This window comes from Centropristis striata, chromosome 6 (assembly GCF_030273125.1).
Source record: "Centropristis striata isolate RG_2023a ecotype Rhode Island chromosome 6, C.striata_1.0, whole genome shotgun sequence".
In the NCBI taxonomy this organism is placed as follows: domain Eukaryota; kingdom Metazoa; phylum Chordata; class Actinopteri; order Perciformes; family Serranidae; genus Centropristis; species Centropristis striata.
In genome coordinates this window covers 4,518,037-4,537,685 of record NC_081522.1, presented here as the reverse complement: position 1 = coordinate 4,537,685, position 19,649 = coordinate 4,518,037, and the positions used below count along the sequence as shown (strand labels likewise).

Below are 19,649 nucleotides of genomic sequence, written 5' to 3'. Positions count from 1 at the left end.
GACAGCTTCAGCTCTTGTTGATCCTGTTTGAGGTCAGTAAACAAGAGATTTTTTGTTTTAGTGTTGGCGTTGGGGCTCATCTTTTGTTTAGTTTGGGGTTGTAGGCATGTTTTTGAAATTATGGACAGGCTAGCTGTTTCCCTCTGCTTCCAGTCTCTATGCTAAGCTATACTAACCACAGCTATTATACTCTCTGAAAGAAATGATGGATAACATCATGGAGAAGCTGACGGCCTTGTAAAGGGAAATGGATCAATCGGAGACCAGAATGGACAAGGAGAGTAGACGTGTAAATTGAATGCGGCCACTGGCCCTAAGCCCAAACAATCCCAATCTTGGCCCCCTCAACCAGGTCTGGCCTCAAGGCCGTTGCTGGAACAACAACTCTCCTGAAAGAACACCACAGTGAGACGCTCTTGCATCCCCTCCCCCACTTCCCACAGACACCTGCTGATTGTTGACTCCGTCTGGAACCTGACCAAGGCTGTCTCCATGGCAACCTTCTGTGTTATCGCTATGACATTCCTGCAAACTGAGGCACTGACTGATTGGGATGTCAGGCGAGGCGACTCACCAGGCCTCTACACACAGGAACTTCTACATACACACAAACACAAGGACATATACACTACTGGTCAAAAGTTTTAGAACACACCAACTTTTCCAGAATTGAATTGAAAATTATGCAGTTTAATGCCTGTGTACTGTCTGTGTTTAATTCAGTGTACTCTGAAATTAATGCACATTTGCAACATTTAAAATTCTTTATTGAGCATGATAGTGTTTTGAAAGTAAAAAAAAGATTCAAAACCACATTTTATGTTGGACTAAAGGACTAAAAAAAGACACAAAATGACAAAAAAAAGACACAAAATGACCCAAAAAAAAGACACAAAATGACTTACAAAGACATAAAAAGAACTAAAAAATGGACAAAATAGCCTGAGACTCCATAGAGTTAAGTTGTTAACCCATTTCTTGTTCCCTGAAAAAGGCCTTCTTGTATAATTCTGAAATGTACATTATTTTTCAGTTTTGGTTAACCTTACCTTTTTTTATTTACCTCTGGCAGTTTACCACTTACCTTTGTACCCTTTCAAGCTGTTCATTTGACTTGAACTGCTTGAATTTCAATAAAAAACTGGAAAAATTGGGGTGTTCTAAAACTTTTGACCGGTAGTGTATACAGATATGCAATCACCCCCCATCCCACGCCTTTGCCGCTTTGTACCCCCAATAACTCCCCAACTCCACTGCTTATGTTGCTGCTCCCCTCTCCTCATGTTATGCTGTATCTCTTTCTTGGATGTGAGAGGATACTGTCGCTGCTTGTTCTCCGCTTCTCCATCCAAAGTTTATTGTATGTATGTGTATGTATATGTACGGACAGGTTGATGGCAAATTCTTCCATGCCTGTCTTCCTGTCCTGTCCACCCCTATTGCCTGTTAAGTATCTTTGAGTGTTTAGAAAAGTGCTATATAAATGAAATGTATTATTATTATTAGGGCCTCGGGGCAATCGCACCGAGCACTACTGTTATACTGTGGATTTTTTCTTCTTCCTCTTCTGGACGCAATTTCGTCCCACTACTAGTCCTACAACTTGAAGAGTTGCAGGACAAATTATATATCAAAACGTGCGGTTTGATCGGGATCAGTGTGCTATTACTTTTCTCTACAGAATACGAATTGTTCGCGACGTAAGTCGTAAAACGTAAAACATACGTTTTTTTAGATCGCTCTAACAAAACTATTTTTTCATTTTTCTGAAAAAAAAAAACAACATATGTAGACGTTCAGGAAGAACTCAGGACGCTCAAAGTGAAGTCGGATCAATGATAGGTATTATGGTTTTGCCAAAAATGCCTTCTGTTCAAGGCCAGAAATTCTAGTCTGTCAACCTCTGCTGTCACTGAGCCGTAACAGGTGCCAGTTAATGTTGTGTTCTGTTGATTGCTTTGATCTGATTGCCTTTGATCTTTGATGTGATTACAGTTACAGATACACACACACACATGCGCGTAAGCGTGCACACTCCCCACACATGCATACACATGCTTCAAACACACACACAGGTAACTTTATGTGATTTTAATTACACACACACTAGCTTTATGCAATATTCGCTGCACACACACACACACACACACACACATTTTGAGGTTAAAGGGCATAGTTATAAAAATCGGAAGAATCTCATCATAGTGTACACACACCGGCAGTAGCCCCCGTGGCCCTTTCAGAATTTCCCCAGAGGAAATTTTCTAGTTATTATTATTATTATTATTATTATTATTATTAATAAAGCAATTAATTTTATTTCCCAAAATGTTACTGTTCCTTTAAGCAATATCTCCTGCACACTAGTGTAATTAGTAGATCTTGTCCCTGTATAACATGAACTCACAGCTCAGTTCCACAGATTTGAAAGCCACTGCAGGCCGGCCAGCAGCCAGCAGATCAGAGCTGCTGCTGGACACTAATGATGAGTGCAGGACCGTCCTCGGTCTCAGGGGAGCTGCAGCTCCTCTGTTTGTGTCAGCTGATGAAAGCGAGTATAAAATGGAAAAAGAAAGAGCCGAGAACGAAAGCGAGTCTCTACCAGAGACGTTGCTAAGCCAATGGGCCGTTCAGAGGGAATTTAATTGAAAATCTCAGCAGCATGTTTCTCATTTACCCCACTACCTCCCTCCTCTCCATCACCTATAGCGGAGATTAAAACCAATGTAGTGAGCAACGTAGCAATGTACAGGCAAATGAAATGCAGCCAGGCATCCTGCACTCCTGTGTAGAGGGATAAAAGATATGCAGCGAGTTGTTATCTGCCACTTCTTCCACTAATTTATCAGTAAAATAACCAGAAAAGATGAAAAGTGGAAATTATGGAGCGCCGTTCAGTGGGCCAAAAAACATCAGTGGACTCAATCTAAAACTGTTCATCATGTGCCAAGGTTCAGTTTCTGAGTCAGGTTTGTCAGACAATATTCTGCTTTGTTAATAATCAGTTTCATAACTTTACGAAGAGTATTTTGTGTACAGAAAAAGCTCATTTGTGACTTAGCACATGCCCACAACACCATATAGTGTGTAGTATATGGCCTGTATCATACAGCTTACAACCATACCATTAAAATACAAAAAGTACAATAAAATGCAAAACAAGTGAAAAACAGAAGGAGATAAAATAATGTAGCTGAGAGGTTAAAGAGATAGAACTGGCTTGTTAATTAATGTATGATCAGTTTAGAGAGATGAGCATCAGAGATAATGACACTTTATTTAAATTACCCGTTTGTTTGTTTTTAAATCACATCAAAAGATATATATATAATATGAAAATGACTCATCTGAAATTACAAAAAAATTAAAAATCTGATATCTCACCTTGGCTTTAGATCAATAAAATAGTGTATTAGCTATACTTGAAGAACTGTAAATTAGATTTAATATTAATACTAACTTAAGCCACGCTGCAAAAAAACAAAAGTTGGGTGAACTCAAAATTTCAAGGCAACAAACTTCGGTGAAATTTTAAGTTGGACAATTAAGCTAAATATTTTAAGTTTTGTTTTTGAGTTTGCTCAACTCTGAATTTCTCTGGCACGATTGTAACGCCGCTATGAAATGTCAGCTAATGTTGTGACCACAATTTTGAGTTAGCATTGATACGCTAATGGCTGCTCTTGTAGCTGTAAGAAGCAGCGCCGCTAGCATCAGTTAGCCGCTAGCATCAGTTAGCCGCTAGTTTTCACTAATGACCTAATTTCACAACAAAGAAATAAGAGTTAGCAGAACTATTGTCCCTTGTTTTGAACCCCAACTTAAAGATATAAGTAACAACAACTCACAAACTTGTTTTTGAGCAGACAACTGGCTTCCTTTGTTGTGCTAACTTACATTATTGCCCTAAATGTCAATCATTTATATTTCCAAGTTTTACCAACTTAAATCACTGTTTTAGGCCAAAAAATACAAGTTGGCTTTTTTGCAGTGCACTAAAACCATTATTTAACCCTATTTTTCGAAATTATTTAGTGACCTCCTTCTGATATAGTAAAAGGGAAAATTTGCTGATTTTTAACCAGCTTTGTGTCACTCCAGCACGAGCCAACATGTTCTCAGACCAACACATCACGTACAGATGTTTTGTCACCGCCTTCTGCGTCTGATGCAGACATACACTTTGGATGCTTGGTACATGCATAGTGGCTTTTCAAAAAAACTCACAGACATAAAAAATTGCCATAAAAAAGCAAAACAAGAGTGAATCTAGGGTTTGCATTGACAGGGGACGAACCATTCTAAACCAACAGACAAATCTTACACACTGTGCCTTTAAGTTTGAATGGTGCAACCTGATTCATTGAACCAGTTTTAAAGTAGTTACTGACAACTTCTTAAAGACTTCATGATAGATTCACAGAAAGCTGGTGCCACCAAAGAGTGATGCAGTTCTATTAAAGTAAGCCTCTGTGCAGCTTTTATTAGCAGCCTGTATCCATTACTTCATTTGTCAATTTAATGCTTTTTAACTTCTGATGTTAACATCAAAGAAATTACGTTTAATGTCTTTGTGATGTAAAAAGAAAAATAATACACTTACACTATTAAATTTAATGACTGAATTTGGTCATCTCCATCAAATCAAATAGCAATGAACATGTTTTTCCCTTTTCCTTTAGCAGATTCCAGCCAGAAAACGTACAATTTTAGCCCGACTACTGCAAAGGCTCTAACAGTGTCTCTCGTTTGTATTTTTGTATTTTCAGTAATGAACACTGCCATTATTATGACAGACAGTTTATGTCTTGTTAATACTTTTTTTTTTTATAGTTTTGTAGATGCTTACTGGGCTGTATTATAAAGGTCAAGGGCCAAAGTATCAAGACGATAAATGAAAGAACTGTGAGGAATAATAAGAGAGAGAAAATAAAAATGCTCTTTTTTGCAGGTGGGAGTTATTATTATGTCACCTTGCATGCTTATTTGAATCTTTCGTGGATAGTTTGGGGATTTTTTTTTTATCCCTGGCACACACACATTGTAGCAACAGATTATTATTCCAGTAATAAAACATGAACAGGCCTCATTAGTGTCGGCCATCCTCAGCAGGCGGCTCCACACCTCCCTGCAGCAGCACCGGGTGAGAGTTTGACTCTCTGTGAAATGTTTAAATACCTCTCCTGTGGAGGAATAAATTACCTTTTCTGAACCATTTGAGATGAAATGGCCTCGTTCCTGCAGGTCGAGCTGATCGTTTCAGTGTTTGACAGAAGGAACATTTCGTCCTCACTAATACTTTTAATTTTTGTATCAGCAGTTTTCTACAAACAAGTAATTTCTGACTCTGCTGCAGCAGCTGTTTTTGTATTTTTATTCATTTTTCTGAGGTGAAAAAGAGGGCTTTAATAGCAGAAGCAGAAGCTAGATTACCTCTTGAAGAAATAAATGTGTGCATTTATCTCACATCTGTAATACGCTTTTCTCAAACAGCTGCAGCTCTTTCAAAGGTTTGCTGCTCAAGTTTTATGAGATTGAAAAACACCAGTCAAATTCCCTGATCTCTTCTCTGCTTTAAACAGAACTAATTTCAAAATGCTGCTTAGTTTGCATAAAGTCTCTGATCTTCTGATACAGAATCAATCCAGCAGACCAAACAGCAGCACCAAAATCCACATGCTAAGAAGCTGATTTTAGCTGCTGCACATAAAAAAAATGATTTTATTCTGTCATGCATCTGTTTATCTACACCACATAGAGAAACACTGGGCAAACAAAAGGAGGAAACACACAATCAATTGATATATAAATTATTCATTTTGTCATTATGTTTTGGTAGGGTCATTACACTACTGGTCAAAAGTTTTAGAACACACCAAATTGTCCAGAATTTAATTGAAAATTATGCAGTTTAATGTCTCAGTGTACTATGAATGCACATGCATGATAGTGTTTTGAAAGTTAAACAAAAGATTCAAAATCACATTTTATGTGAGACTAAAGGACTAAAAAAAGACACAAAATGACAACAAAAAAAGACACAAAATGACAAAAAAGACACCTAAAGACACAAAATGACTAAAAAAAGACATAAAATGACCAAAAAAAAGACACAAAATGACTTACAAAGACATGAAAAGAATTAAAAGAAGACTCCATAGAGTTAAGTTGTTAACCAATTTCTTGTTCCCTGAAAAAGGCCTACTTGTATAATTCTGAAATGTACATTATCTTTCAGTTTTGGTTAACCTTACCTTTTTTTATTTACCTCTGGCAGTTCACCACTTACCTTTGTACCCTTTCAAGCTGTTCATTTGACTTGAACTGCTTGAATTTCAATAAAAAAATTGGGGTTTTTAAAAACTTTTGACCAGTAGTGTATGTTTCAAGCTACAGTGTCTCTGAAGACACTGACTGTATCATTGTTGTTCTTCTTCTTATTTAAGTTGAAATCTGTCACTAGTCAACTTGTGTCCCTTGGTTAATATTTGTAAAAAAAAAAAAAAAATTCATAAGCACTTAAAGTAGAAAAGAAAAACCCTGTGAAATAAAACAGTAAATGTGAGCAGATGCAGTCCAGAGCCTTCTGAAACTTGTATGTGTCAGCTGTTTACAGGTTTTCTTGGTGTTTTGTCTGCAGAGGTTCCTGGACGGAGGAACGAGCGTTTCTACGACTGCTGTAAGGAGCCGTACCCTGACGTCACCTTCACCGTGGTGATGAGGAGGAGGACACTCTACTACGGACTCAACCTGCTCATCCCCTGCGTCCTCATCTCCACCCTCGCCCTGCTCGTCTTCCTGCTGCCTGCTGACTCCGGAGAGAAGATCTCCCTGGGTGAGGATTTGGCTGTGTGTGTGTGCATGTGTGTGTGTGTGTGTGTGTGTGTGTGTGTGTGTGTCAGAATCAGAATCTACGGTGGCCCTGAAGTGCAAATCACAACTGCAAATCACAACAAATCAAAAAACACAACAACAAAACAGAAATTACAACAGCAAATCAAAAAACACAACAAAACAGAAAACACAACAACAAATCAAAAAACACAACAACAAAACAGAAATTACAACAAAAAAATCAAAAAACACAACAACAAATCAAGAAACACAACAACAAAACAAGAAACACAACAACAAAGCAGAAAACAAAAAAAATAAAAAAAATTCTGTTAGGTTTTGTCATTATGTTTTGGTAGTGATTTGTTGTGTTTTCTGTTTTGTTGTTGTGTTTTTTGATTTGTTGTTGTGTTTTCTGTTTTGTTGTTGTGATTTGCTCTTCAGGGCCACTGTAGAATCAGAATCAGAAGCCTCTATTGTCATTGCAAAGAGTAACAATTACTAGTACGAGATTTGCCATCAACCCGTCCAAAACGTATAAAACACACAAACAATATGACAGGACAGGAAGACAGAGATGAAGAAAAAGAAATACAGCACGTGAGGGGAGGAAAGGAGGGGAAAAAAAGAAAAAAACAACCCTCAGCAACATAAACACATACATAATACACTTCACTACATGAACAGACTTATGACATGCCACAGGGGAGCAAGCAACCATCCGGACCTGCAGCCCTTTGAGGTGCTGTTCACAGACCCACTGTTTTTTTTTTTTTTTTTTTTTTTTCAGTGTGTGTGTGTGTGTGTGTGTGTGTGTGTGTGTGGGTGGGTGGGTGAGTATGTGTGTGTGACTGAAACGTTATTGATGCTGACTAAAGTTCACCCTGATAGCTGTAATACATTTAAAAGCTTGCAGCTACCAGACCTCCACACAACTAATCAATTCACTCTCAGGCTTAATGGTGAATTGTTCCATCCAAAATATAAAATAGTTTCTTTTTTCTTCTTCGACCAGGTAAAAGCTTGTCAAAAAAGCAAATATTGCAGATGGGTTCAGAACAACTGACAGACAATTATTGCACAGCCACTCACCCTGTCTCCAGGCTGTATGGTAACATTACAATTTTTTTCCACTTATTCTTAGCTCAGCCATACTGTGTCATACTCTTACTACTATTCTTATACTATTCATGCTCAAAGGAGAGATTCAGAACCAACATATGGACATTTTTTCCTCAAAATCGATGCGAGGTGGAAGCACAACTGCTCATGTTTAGAAAGATATAGAATTTAGAAAAATATATATATTATGTCCCAAAATTAGAGCTGAGAACCAAACTACTATACTACTACAACAACTACTGTGTTTTTAATTCCACACAATTTTTCAGAAGAAAAAGGGGAGGCAAGCCTTTATTATAAAGAAACAATGCTGCAAAATTATTGAATCCCCTAAAAAAAAAACTATGAGAGATGCAGATGAAACAATGAAAAAACATATTAATCTAATTTGGCTTTTAATTAATGTCATTCTTTCTTTAAAAATATTTCTTTTGAAATATTCTTTATGGTCTTCATTTACATATTTTATCATCTACCATCTTTTATTTTGCAATTTTATCCTCTACTAGCCCATGTTGTAATGTGTTGCATATTTGTTTTCTATTGTAAAGCAACCTTTAACTTAATGTATTATTATTATTCCTAATCTATACTATATCACAGTACTATAATGTAATATATTCAATTAATCTTAAGGATTTATTGTGATATGTGAGGTCCAGAAAATGCATTGAAAGGGTCAGTTCACCCAAATTTTAAAAACAACATATTTTTCACCTATCGTGTCAATGCCGATAGTTTTTGGTTTTATATAACCCTCTATGGTACGGTGTTGCCCTCAGGCAACATACCCATTTTTGGCCTGTCAAATTTCTACAATGCATGTTTTTGAGTGATGCGATACTTTTAAAAAGAGTGAAGAGTATAGGGAACCAATAGCAATGCTTTAATTTGTCACATGACCTCCAGGAGGCCATATTGAAACCCTTTTTTGCAGACTTTTCCAAAGGAAACAGTTTTGCTATTTTGCGCCACAAAAAAAAAAATCACTCAAAACATCATTTCCTGGCCCCTTTTCCATCTGGAAAAAATATATTCCTACTGATAGTTGAGTAAACCTTCATTTTTGATAGTTTCATAGACTTAGACTGTTCAAGACATTAATTTCAATGGGTTGTTGGTTCAATGGTACAGACAAGAAACGGGTAAAAAAGTTCCTTTTATAATGTTTTTAAATTCAAAATGTTTTGTATTGTACCCTGTTGAAGCTACTGAATCTTTTACATGTTTATTTAATGAATTGTGTTAAAATTAATTTAAAAACTATTTTTTTCACTTGTGCACCGTTATGGTACAATGTTGCCTACGGGCAACAATCCCCAAAAACTTCGGAATTGTTTTGGCAGATTATGTTTATTTAGTCTTTTTTAAGACAAAAAACACTCCAAACATTTTTTTCCTAACTGGCATCATAATGTGTACCACAGAGGGTTAACATCTTATTTTATTTTATAGCAACTTCATTCTACTGAGGAAATAGTCCCCATGAAAGCTGTCTCTGGTGTGTTATCTGGATTATCTAGAATAACAGGAACACTGAATCTCATTTTTCAGAGCTGTGAACATCACAAATAGAATCTGAGGCAAAAAGGAAAAAACAACTCAGAGCCTGATGCCTCGAAACCTGTAAAAACACAGGAAATTGACACACTGTGTTTTGTTTTTGTATTTTGTTATTTCATTGAACTGACTCTTTAAACTAAGTCTTGTCCACACAAGGTATTTTGGCCGGCTGTTTCCTCTGCCGAGCCCTCAGATGACTGATGTCTCCGAGTCGATACTCATCAGCCATAAAACATGCCGAAACAGGAAGTTGAAGCTGCCGGGAGGCTTCCAGCCACTGAGATCAGATACGTCTTTCACTGGAAATGTAATTTACGCTCTCAATCAAACCTAAATGTCAGCGAGGCCGTCCGTCTTCAGCCAACTTAATGAGCCAGCAGGTACAGATTCAACAGGACACTCTACACGTCCTTTATGTGAGGGCAGACTTCACAAGGTATACACTGTAAAAAATGTTTGTAGAAATTACAGTAAAACACTGTCAAATTGCATCAGGTTGTAAAATTAAACATTGTATATCACCGTAGTAGACACTTTTAATTACCGTAAATCAAAGAATAGCATAAAACTTTGAATTCTACTGTCACAAACTGTAGAAAACACATTGTTTTGCAGTAAATATAAAATTTTCATGTACAATTTATGGAGAAATGCCATGGTGACACAATTACCCTAAAAGTAATGGGATTTTTCAGTAAAAAATTACAGTTTTTGCTGATATTTACATTTACATACGCTCACTGTATTTTTTACTGTGAAGTTCTGGCAACTACAGCTGCCGGTATTATACCGTAAATTAAACAGACTTTTTTTACAGTGCAGGATGACTTTATAATAAAATAACCTGATGATAAATCACAAGTATCTTCAAATGACAAGAGTAAATAAGATGCACATCCCACAGGGAAATCTGAACAATACAAATCTATAAACAGGTTTTATGAGACACTTTCGAAGATGATAGTGTGTGAGTGTGTGTGTGTGTGTGTGTGTGTGTGTGTGTGTTAATGACCTTTTTTCGTTTTTGTTGTTTTTATTGATCCGCTTCCTTTTGTTATGAGGCTTTATGAGGCAGAAACAAGGTGTGTAAACCTCTGACCTCTGACCTTTCTCACAGACGGTCGTTACATTTATGATTAGAGATTAAAGCTCATCGTGCTGGTGACCTCTGAAGCAGTGGCGGTTCTACACAGGGGCCCACAGGGGCCACTGCCCCTGAGAAGAAGCCCTTGGTCCCTGTTGTGGCCCCTGTGTCAAATTAATAATAAATTGATCTATTCATAACGATGAACGACAGAACAATTCTTACCTATTTTTTGTTGTGAACAATGAGAACAATATCTCATTGGGCACAAAATGAACCCAGAATGTGTCCATTGTATGATAGTTTAATTGTGCAATAAAAGCTTGTGTATATAAAAAAAAAAGATCATTCTCACTATACTGCACTTTCAAAATAAAAATAAAAGTAATTGTGCACAAAAATGAGAAATGTCATTGTCTTGCAAAAATAATTATTGTTGGTAAGTCTCATTGTTTCAATCAGTGTATTTGTATCTTCCAAATATACTTAAATGAGATAAAATCCCAAAAATATTGGGAAAAAAATGTTTTGAATGCCTAAATATAATCATTGCCGTTTTTTAATGTGCCCCTCTGATTAAACACTGGCCCCTGCTTGGCCCCACAGTAAAACTGGTCTAGAACCGCCACTGCTCTGAAGGTTTACCCAGAGTAAAATACAGAGCCTGGGAGATGTTGTAGTGAACAGACTGATAAGGTTATGTCCATTGACACAACAATTGGATTTTAAATTCAACCATTTCACATAACTAAACAGTGTTGTTACACTGGTTCAACCAGCTCTAGTTTTGTTGTGTTTCAGTACAGGAAAATTTGACTACAAGCACTGATGTAATGTCAACTTGTCATGACAAAATCCAAATGACACTTAATGACAGCAGTCATAAACGTTTATGACATTGACATAATGTTTATGACACGTTTATGACTGTGTCATGTCACAGTTTTGACAGTATCATGTCACTATTATGACGATACCTTCAAGTAAAGTGTTACCGATTTGTTTAGTGTGTATGATATACGTTTAGCTATAGTGCTCAAATATGTCAAATAGCTAAATGTTTTTTCTGTCATGGTTCTTTGGCTTGTTTATCCAGGTTCCATTCTATCTGCCCCTGAGATTTCTGCATCCCCCCCCCCCATAAATAAGAAATCTGTAAAGCGTCGCCAAATGCTCGGGACAATCCACACCTTTCTATCTGTGAAGTAGTAAAGTTTAGTTTGGAGCTTACCTGTTCAGTCAGCTGAGGCTGTGAAATCTCCTCCTCTCTCACTTCCACAGGACTTGGCAACACACCACACAACCCAGATTCATATAATCATGTTCAGTCCAGGGGATTCATTCTTCCATTAGAAAAACATCCTTTTATCTTGTATCTTCCCGCTGATAGCTCCTCCAAGTCGAGCCAATCCTGAGCTTAGCAGCTGCTCGGGCTCTGCTGCCAAAGAGCAGAGAACATCCAACTCATACATGTGAAACTGGAAGTGTTTCTTATCAAAAAACTCGAAAGAAAGTAAACAGCATGATTGATCACTGAAAATTAACTTCATCAAGACAACACAGCATGTTAAACTCTGTGGCTGCAGGTGTGGACCATACATTTAAATGTTAAAGCTGGGATAGGCCATTTTTCTGGATAGGTTAAAATAAAAATAAAAAAGGCCAGAATCTTAAAATACAGCCCTTCAATTCTATAAGAATTAAACATAAACATGAACTTGAAGAAGCCACAGCCGTGAGCCTTTGGCTACTCTTAGCAGAGACTAAGCTACTAGCAGCATTTTCCCTTCAAACCTGGAATTATTTGCTCATATTGACACACGTTTTATTGCATTTTTTGTCGGACTGTCTTTCAGACTCTTTTAGGTAATTCCATGTTTCTTTTTTGGATTACTTTGCAGTATAGGTAGTTGTTGCAAATGCTGGAATAGCACCTTTTTCTACAGGATATACGTAATTGAATGAGGCTTTCACTGTCTAAAGGAATATGCATGCACATCTGCATAAGTAGAGTGGCCAACAGGGATGCATTCTCTCTGAAATGTTTTGGCCAAAGTCACCCCTCACTGGCTAGATTTAGTTAAGCCTGAGAACAGAACCAATAGAAGGTGCAGGAGTCCAGTTTCCTCCTTAGTAACTGTTGCTATGCTCGTCAAGCTTCCAGGACAGTCAGCAGCCATGGAGCGGACTGGCGCTGTTTTAGCCAGTGTTTTTGGAGTAATACCTCTGCGAGCTAGGCTGCCCATTCTAAAAATTCTAAATTCAAAATGCTACAAAGATTAAAACAAAATAGGTTCATAATGGCCTGTTGAGACATTATGTTCCACAGTGATATACATTACAGGGCTGTACATTAACTTTTTTGCTAATAGCACTGGTGCTACAGAGGTTGATAGTTTTGTAGCACAATCCACAAAATCTCTAGTATTGGTAGATAAATATAGTTACAAACACCTCATATGTAGGCTACACTCAGAAAACATATAAAATAAGATGTCACTGGTGCCCAGATCGTAAATCATCCATAGCACAGACTGATTTCACTGTACTGTGACTTATTGTGAAGGACTGAATAAATATGGAACCGGACCGGGTGTGTCCATACTGATGGTTGATAACAGTGATATTTATTTGGCTAACCCAGAAACATTCAATTTCCCCCGAAAAAATCAGCAGCCCCCATTGTTTTACAGCAAGGAGATGAGAGTGACCGATTCATAAAAACGATTCGACATGGCCAATTCGCCGTTGTTAGCGTGTCCTTTTGCTGACTCTGGTGAATCCGAGGCTAACGTACATGGTTAAAATGATATATGTTTTCAAGATAAGAAGTTAGACTCTAGTTTCACACCACTTCATTAATTGGAAACACAACATGAGCATTTATATTAGTAGCTAATGTGAAATTTTGATAGGATGTTAGCCAAAAGCCGGCCGATGTGGGATACACTGACGCTAACTATAAGCATTGTAAAGCCCTGTATTATGTTAAGCTCCTATCAACTTTGCTAGCTAGCTTAGCATGCTAATTTTACAGATGGTGTCATTAACATTAGTTTGTTGGACTAGTTATGCTCTAGTAGTGGTAAGAATACTAGTTGACAGGAACCATAACTGTTAAATCTGGTTTGGGTTATCTCATCTAACAGCTAGACAATCATTAGTTAGCTTATGATTGGTAGCTAGCAGCTCAACTTGTAGCCATAGACTGTATATAAATAATGGACGTAGTCACCGTGACGTCACCCATTGGTTTGTGGCCCGTTGGAAGCCTCGAGTTCAGCGTTATACTCGTCGCCATCTTGCGTCGCCATCATGTTTCCGACACGCGGAGCAGACCATAATTGGACTGTGGCGGAGCGCGAGGGATCTGACGACACTGACTACAGCCTCTCTACACCGGCAACCCGACTGAGAGAAGCCGCTGCTAATTCATGTTAGCATTAACTGGAGCATTAACTGGGATGTTAGTTTTTAGCAAAAAAAAAAAACAAAATGTATCTTTCTTACCTCAGAAAACTGAGCAGCGACTCCTTGGAGTGTCTGTTAGTCCAACCAAACGCTGAACAAGACATTTTTACTGAACAAAACGTTCAAATAAACTGTCATTAAGTGAAAATATAGTGTGAAAGGGTCAAAGTTATGAGACCAAAGCGCTAAACGTCCTCTTTTCTATCTATATAACGTTATATATAACTTTATTGACATGTTGCCGTGGATACGCATTGCTCTGCTTCTCTCTTGGTGACGGCTCGCCTTGTCAGTGACCTGTCAATCAAAGCTAGAAACGCCCCAAATCATATGATTCTTTATCTTCTATTTTCTTCATTATTAGCCATTATTAGAACTATTGACATCAAATTGTCTTGAAGAAGATTTTTTACTAGCGATTGAGACCATAATGTTGTCCCTGAAAATTTTTTCTGAGGTAATAAATCAAGTGAGAAGTTTTCAAATTTAGCACTGAAATGAATGGGCAGATTTCTTTTGCAGCCAAATTTAGCACCCCCTACTGGAATTTTCGGTGAATTGCAGGCTTCATGCACTTCCTGGTGGCCTCCATGCTCAGGCACGGAGATTGACGCCTGCTTGTAGCAGACATTTGTGTGTCTGTTGATCTTCGAGATATTAAGTTGGCAGTGGGCTCTCCCACTCTGTTCAACCCACAATGCTCCTCTTGCTTTTTGAATTTTGGAAAAGGGGAAAAAAGACTCCTCCTGCTAAACTCTTAAGGTACCTGGTGTCAGATTTACAAATCCCGTTTACACATCATTTCATGATGTTGCTCAGAGTTTTGCGAACGGTCAATTACGTTTAAGGTTTTCATCAAATTGAATGTCGCCAAGAAAGTGCCTACTCCAGCTTTAAGATGAAACTAATGAGCTTGTTTCTCTGCAGGGATCACGGTGTTGCTCTCTCTGACAGTCTTCATGCTGCTGGTAGCTGAGATCATGCCGGCAACGTCTGACTCTGTTCCTCTCATAGGTGAGACTTTTAGAGTTTTATCGCTTTATCATAGCCTACTTCTTTTCTTCTTTTTTTTGTAATTTACTTTTTATTGGTTTTTTAAATGAACAAACAAACAATCAACATGAAGACCTATAGACAAATACAGAAAATATCAAAGAAAAAAGTAAGAGTGTACAAAAGGGGATTGGAAAATAAAATAAATGAATAAATAAAATAAAATAAAAAGGGGAAAGGTACAAAGAAATGAAAGTATTGTGATCGTCCAGTCTGAGATTACCTAAAATCCGGTTTTATGGTAGAGATGTATGTAATCCATTTTTGCCAATTTTCAATAAATAACTCTTTTTGTGTTCTTAAATTGAAAGTAATTCTTTCCATTACAAAGATACTGTACACAATATCAATCCATTCATCTGCACTAGGTGCCTCCCTCTTCAGCCATTTCTTTGTTATTGATTTCTTACAGGCCACCAATAATATTCTAAGTAAATATTTATCTTTATTCCTCCACTCCAGTTTCTTTTCATCCTTTATCATTCCATCATTTGAGCCATCTCTCTCATCCTGTCATCATCATGTTTAGAGATCAAAATGAGCCTAGATCTTTACCATCTTTGGAACACAAGGAAATATAATCATTTGATTTAATTTATCCTTTATTTATTTTCTCGAGGAATCATTGAGGGCAACCCCTCATTAGCAATGATGTCGAGAGTACAGAGAGAACACAAAACAGTACAGAGAAAACATGAAACAGTACAGACAAAACACATGCAAAAACATTAAAAACAGTTACAGTGAAAGGCAGAGTAATTGGTTATCATAGATTTAAACTGGCCCATATAGTTATAATTGTGTTGAGTTTGAGTGAAAGTTGTAACATGTTCCAGGTAGATGCAGCAGAAGAACTGAAAGCAGTTTTTCCAAATTCAGTATTAGTCCGGGGAACATTGAGCATTAAGCATTAATCACTAGAGCGTGTTGGATAATTACTATGTGACCAGTTTAATAAAGTGCTGAGGTATGACGGCATGTCGCCTATCAAGACTTTATAAGTGAAGAGGAACCAATGCATGTCTCGTCTCACAGATAAAGGCAGTGGCGGTTCTACACAGGGGCCTCCAGGGGCCACTGCCCCTGTGAAGAAGCCCTTGGCCCCTGCTGTGGCCCCTGTGTCAAATTAATAATAAAATGATAAATTTATAACGATGAACGACGGAACAATTCTTACCTATTTTTTGTTCAAACAATATCTCATCGTACACTAAATGAACCCAGAATGTGTACATTGTATAATAGTTTAATTGTGCAATAATAGCTAAATATAAAGATCATTCTCACTGTACTGCACTTTCAAAATAAAAAAGTGATTGTGCAAAAAAAAAAGAGAAATGTCATTGTTGTACAAAAATAACTGTTAATGTTGGTGAGTCTCATTGCTTCAATCAATGTAGTTTTTCCAAATATGAGACTTTTAGCTAAAATAAAGGTTTTGAATGCTTAAATATCATTTTTGACAATTTTTAATGTGCCCCTCTGATTAAACACTGGCCCCTCCTTGGCCAGTAAAACTGGTCTAGAACCGCCACTGGATAAAGGTGCCCATCCCACCTTGTTGTATAGGATGCAATGATGGGTGGATGTAGAATCACCAGTGGTGGAAGGTAACTAAGTTATTTTACACAAGTACTTCACTCAAGGTATTTCTTGAGTATTTCCATTTTCTGCTACTTCATACTTCAACTCCTCTACATCTCAGAGGGAAATCTTTTTTTTACTGCACTGCATTTTTTGACAGCTTTAGTTACTTTGCAGACTCAAATTAGCAAAAAAAACAAAAAATCAGCTGATAAATTAGCCAGTGGTGTATACAATATTTAAAATGAACTCCACATTTACCAGCTGTAATATTAAAGTGATGAACAAATGAATGATTCAATGATTATAATCCAATAATGTTATTTTTATTATTCTAGAATAAGACGCTCTGCAAAATGAGTACTCTTTGATGCTAAATACATTTTCTACTTAACTTACTTAAATCAACATTTTGAATGCAGGACTTCTTCTTGTTACAAAGTATTTTTTACACTGTTCTGAAAGACATTACTGGGATAATATTCTTCACATCTTCTTTCTTCTTCTGGTTAAACAAAAGAGTAGATCCAAACTGACCTTTGACCTTTGTGTTCCAGCTCAGTATTTTGCGACCACCATGGTGATCGTGGGTCTGTCAGTCATCGCTACAGTTCTGGTTCTGCAGTATCATCACCACGACCCCGATGGAGGACACATGCCTCAGTGGGTCAGTCATCCCTCCTCTTCCTCCTCTTCCTCCTCTCTCTTTAGGACAGAGGTGTCAAACTCTGGCCCGTGGGCCAAATTTGGCCCGCAGTATAATTATATTTGGCCCGCGAGGAAATACCAAATGACAACCAGAGCTGGCCCGCCGGTATTATACAGCGCAAATAAAACTACAAATCCCAGAATGCTCTGCTGGTGTTTTGGCTTGAACACAGTAGATCAGTGTGGAGCAAACTGAGCAACAATTAAAGTTGTCTTTATGCACTTTTTCTTGCTAGTCCAAGGCTTGAATGGCTGCACATTCATTGAAGGATATTATTATTAGTCATTTGGTTTATTATTGTTATTTTATTCTTACATTTATTTTTAGCCTGTGGAAAAAGATTACTGTTAAATTTAAATTTAAAGAAGGCCGCATATAAATTAAAGGGACATACGATTTTTATTTACATTTTTTTTAAGAAATGAATGCCATTGATGTGTTTGTTTGTTTTATTTGATATTCGATTTTGCTTAGTTATATCAAGCTTTGCTTGTTCCATTTTGTTTGAACTTGTTTAGGCCAATTTTTTCAATAAATATCAATGTTGGCCCGCGACTTTGTCCAAGTTTTAAATTTTGGCCCACTGTGTATTTGAGTTTGACACCCCTGCTTTAGGGGGTCCAGTATCTTCAAATGTCTTCATTCTGCTGTATCAGCTTTAACATCTTCAGGAGCTTACAGGAGAGCTGTTTATGCTCATTTTCAGGTTCAAACTAGGAGTTGGGCTTTCTTTTAGAAGATGTTTACATGCATTAGAAAGATAAGGGAGTGGGATTCATGATCAGCCTGCAATGAATGAATATAGGAGCACTTTTTTTTAAGTACAAAACATCACTCAAACATGCATGTTCCAGCAGGAATATGTTCCAAAATGGGGGAGAAATTAACAACATCAACAACAAAGATTAAAGGTTTTACTTTAGTTTGCATGCAGCTACATGTAGCAGTGTAGCTCATATAATATTAAGGCTACGGTCATGTGATAGGAGCAGATGATGATAGAGAAACCCTGCACTAAAAGCTATGTTAACTCAAGCCAAGACAAGAAACAACAGTTGGAAACATCATGTTCAAAACTGGGGGAATTCTGAGGTTTTTGCTCATATGAGTTATTTTTTTATTTTATTTTATTTACTACGTTATTTGACACTTACAACACATATAATTCAAACATCTGACATTGTTACATTAAATATAGAGACAGAAAATAAGGGAAAGCATGATAAGTCCCCTTTAAGAAGATCAGAACAAGAGGTTTCAGAGCTCACTTTGTGTGCTATTTATTTTAACCCATTGACGCCTGAAACGCCTGTAAAACCTGTCGGCGATTTTAAAATAAGCCCTAAAAACTGAAGTTTTTCTGGAAATTCAACAGAAGTGTCAACGCTTCTACTAAATAATAGATTTTTCAGCCTCTGTAGCAGATAGAAATCAAATTCAAAAAGTATTTGAGAGCTTATTCAAATACTACAAAACCATGCATCCGCTTTCCAGGCTTCAATGGGTTAATGCAACCTGGAGCTTAATAAAAAGTTATTTCATCTTGTTTTGTCAATCACACACTTGGTTCCCTGTCTCTCTCTCTTTCTCTCTCTCACACACACACACACACACACACACACACACACACACACACTTGTGGGAATGTAAACAAGAGAAATTCCATTATGGTGGATTTTATTTTGAAGGTCAGAGCTTTTACTTCAGCTGTGTGTGTGTGTGTGTGTGTGTGTGTGTGTGTGCATGTGTGTGAGTGTGTGTGTGTGTGTGTGTGTCAGGGTTAGGTGGCGAGGTGACTGCCCCGCTCTGGCGTGTGTTCTGAATGTGAATGTTCCTGCAGAGGAAGAGGAGGGATGAGTGTTGAGCCGTGAAGGTGAAGCTGTGAGGCTGAGAGGACAAATCTGTCTCGTTTAGCTTCTCAGCAGCTTCAGTGTTTCTGCAGATGCTGTCAGTGCAGCCTGAGAGCAGAACATCCTGCAGTGATCTGAAATGTTTAACCCTCACAAACAAACAAATATTCATGTACATGTGATTTGTTTTCCAGTCATGTCTGAGTTAGTAGTTCTGTCTCCCTCTGCACTGCAGTCCCTGTCACTGTCACCTCACTGCTTTATTTATTCTGACAGTTCAGATATCGAACTGCTGACCTTTCAATCACGAAGCTGCTTCTCTAACCTTTAAGAAACCACTCCTCTGAGCTGTCTGAGGCATAAAGAAAATGTAGCTGCC

General features: G+C 37.5%; 1 protein-coding gene across 1 annotated transcript in view; it reads left to right on the top strand.

Moving 5' to 3' along the window:
* LOC131973058 (neuronal acetylcholine receptor subunit alpha-7) overlaps positions 1-19,649 on the top strand; it is an 84,472-nt gene that overhangs the window by 57,837 nt on the left and 6,986 nt on the right. Inside the window, exons 7-9 of the mRNA XM_059334903.1 lie at positions 6,641-6,835; positions 15,002-15,088; positions 17,269-17,378. Coding sequence (XP_059190886.1) covers positions 6,641-6,835; positions 15,002-15,088; positions 17,269-17,378 — 392 coding nt within the window. The remainder of the gene's footprint in view (positions 1-6,640; positions 6,836-15,001; positions 15,089-17,268; positions 17,379-19,649) is intronic.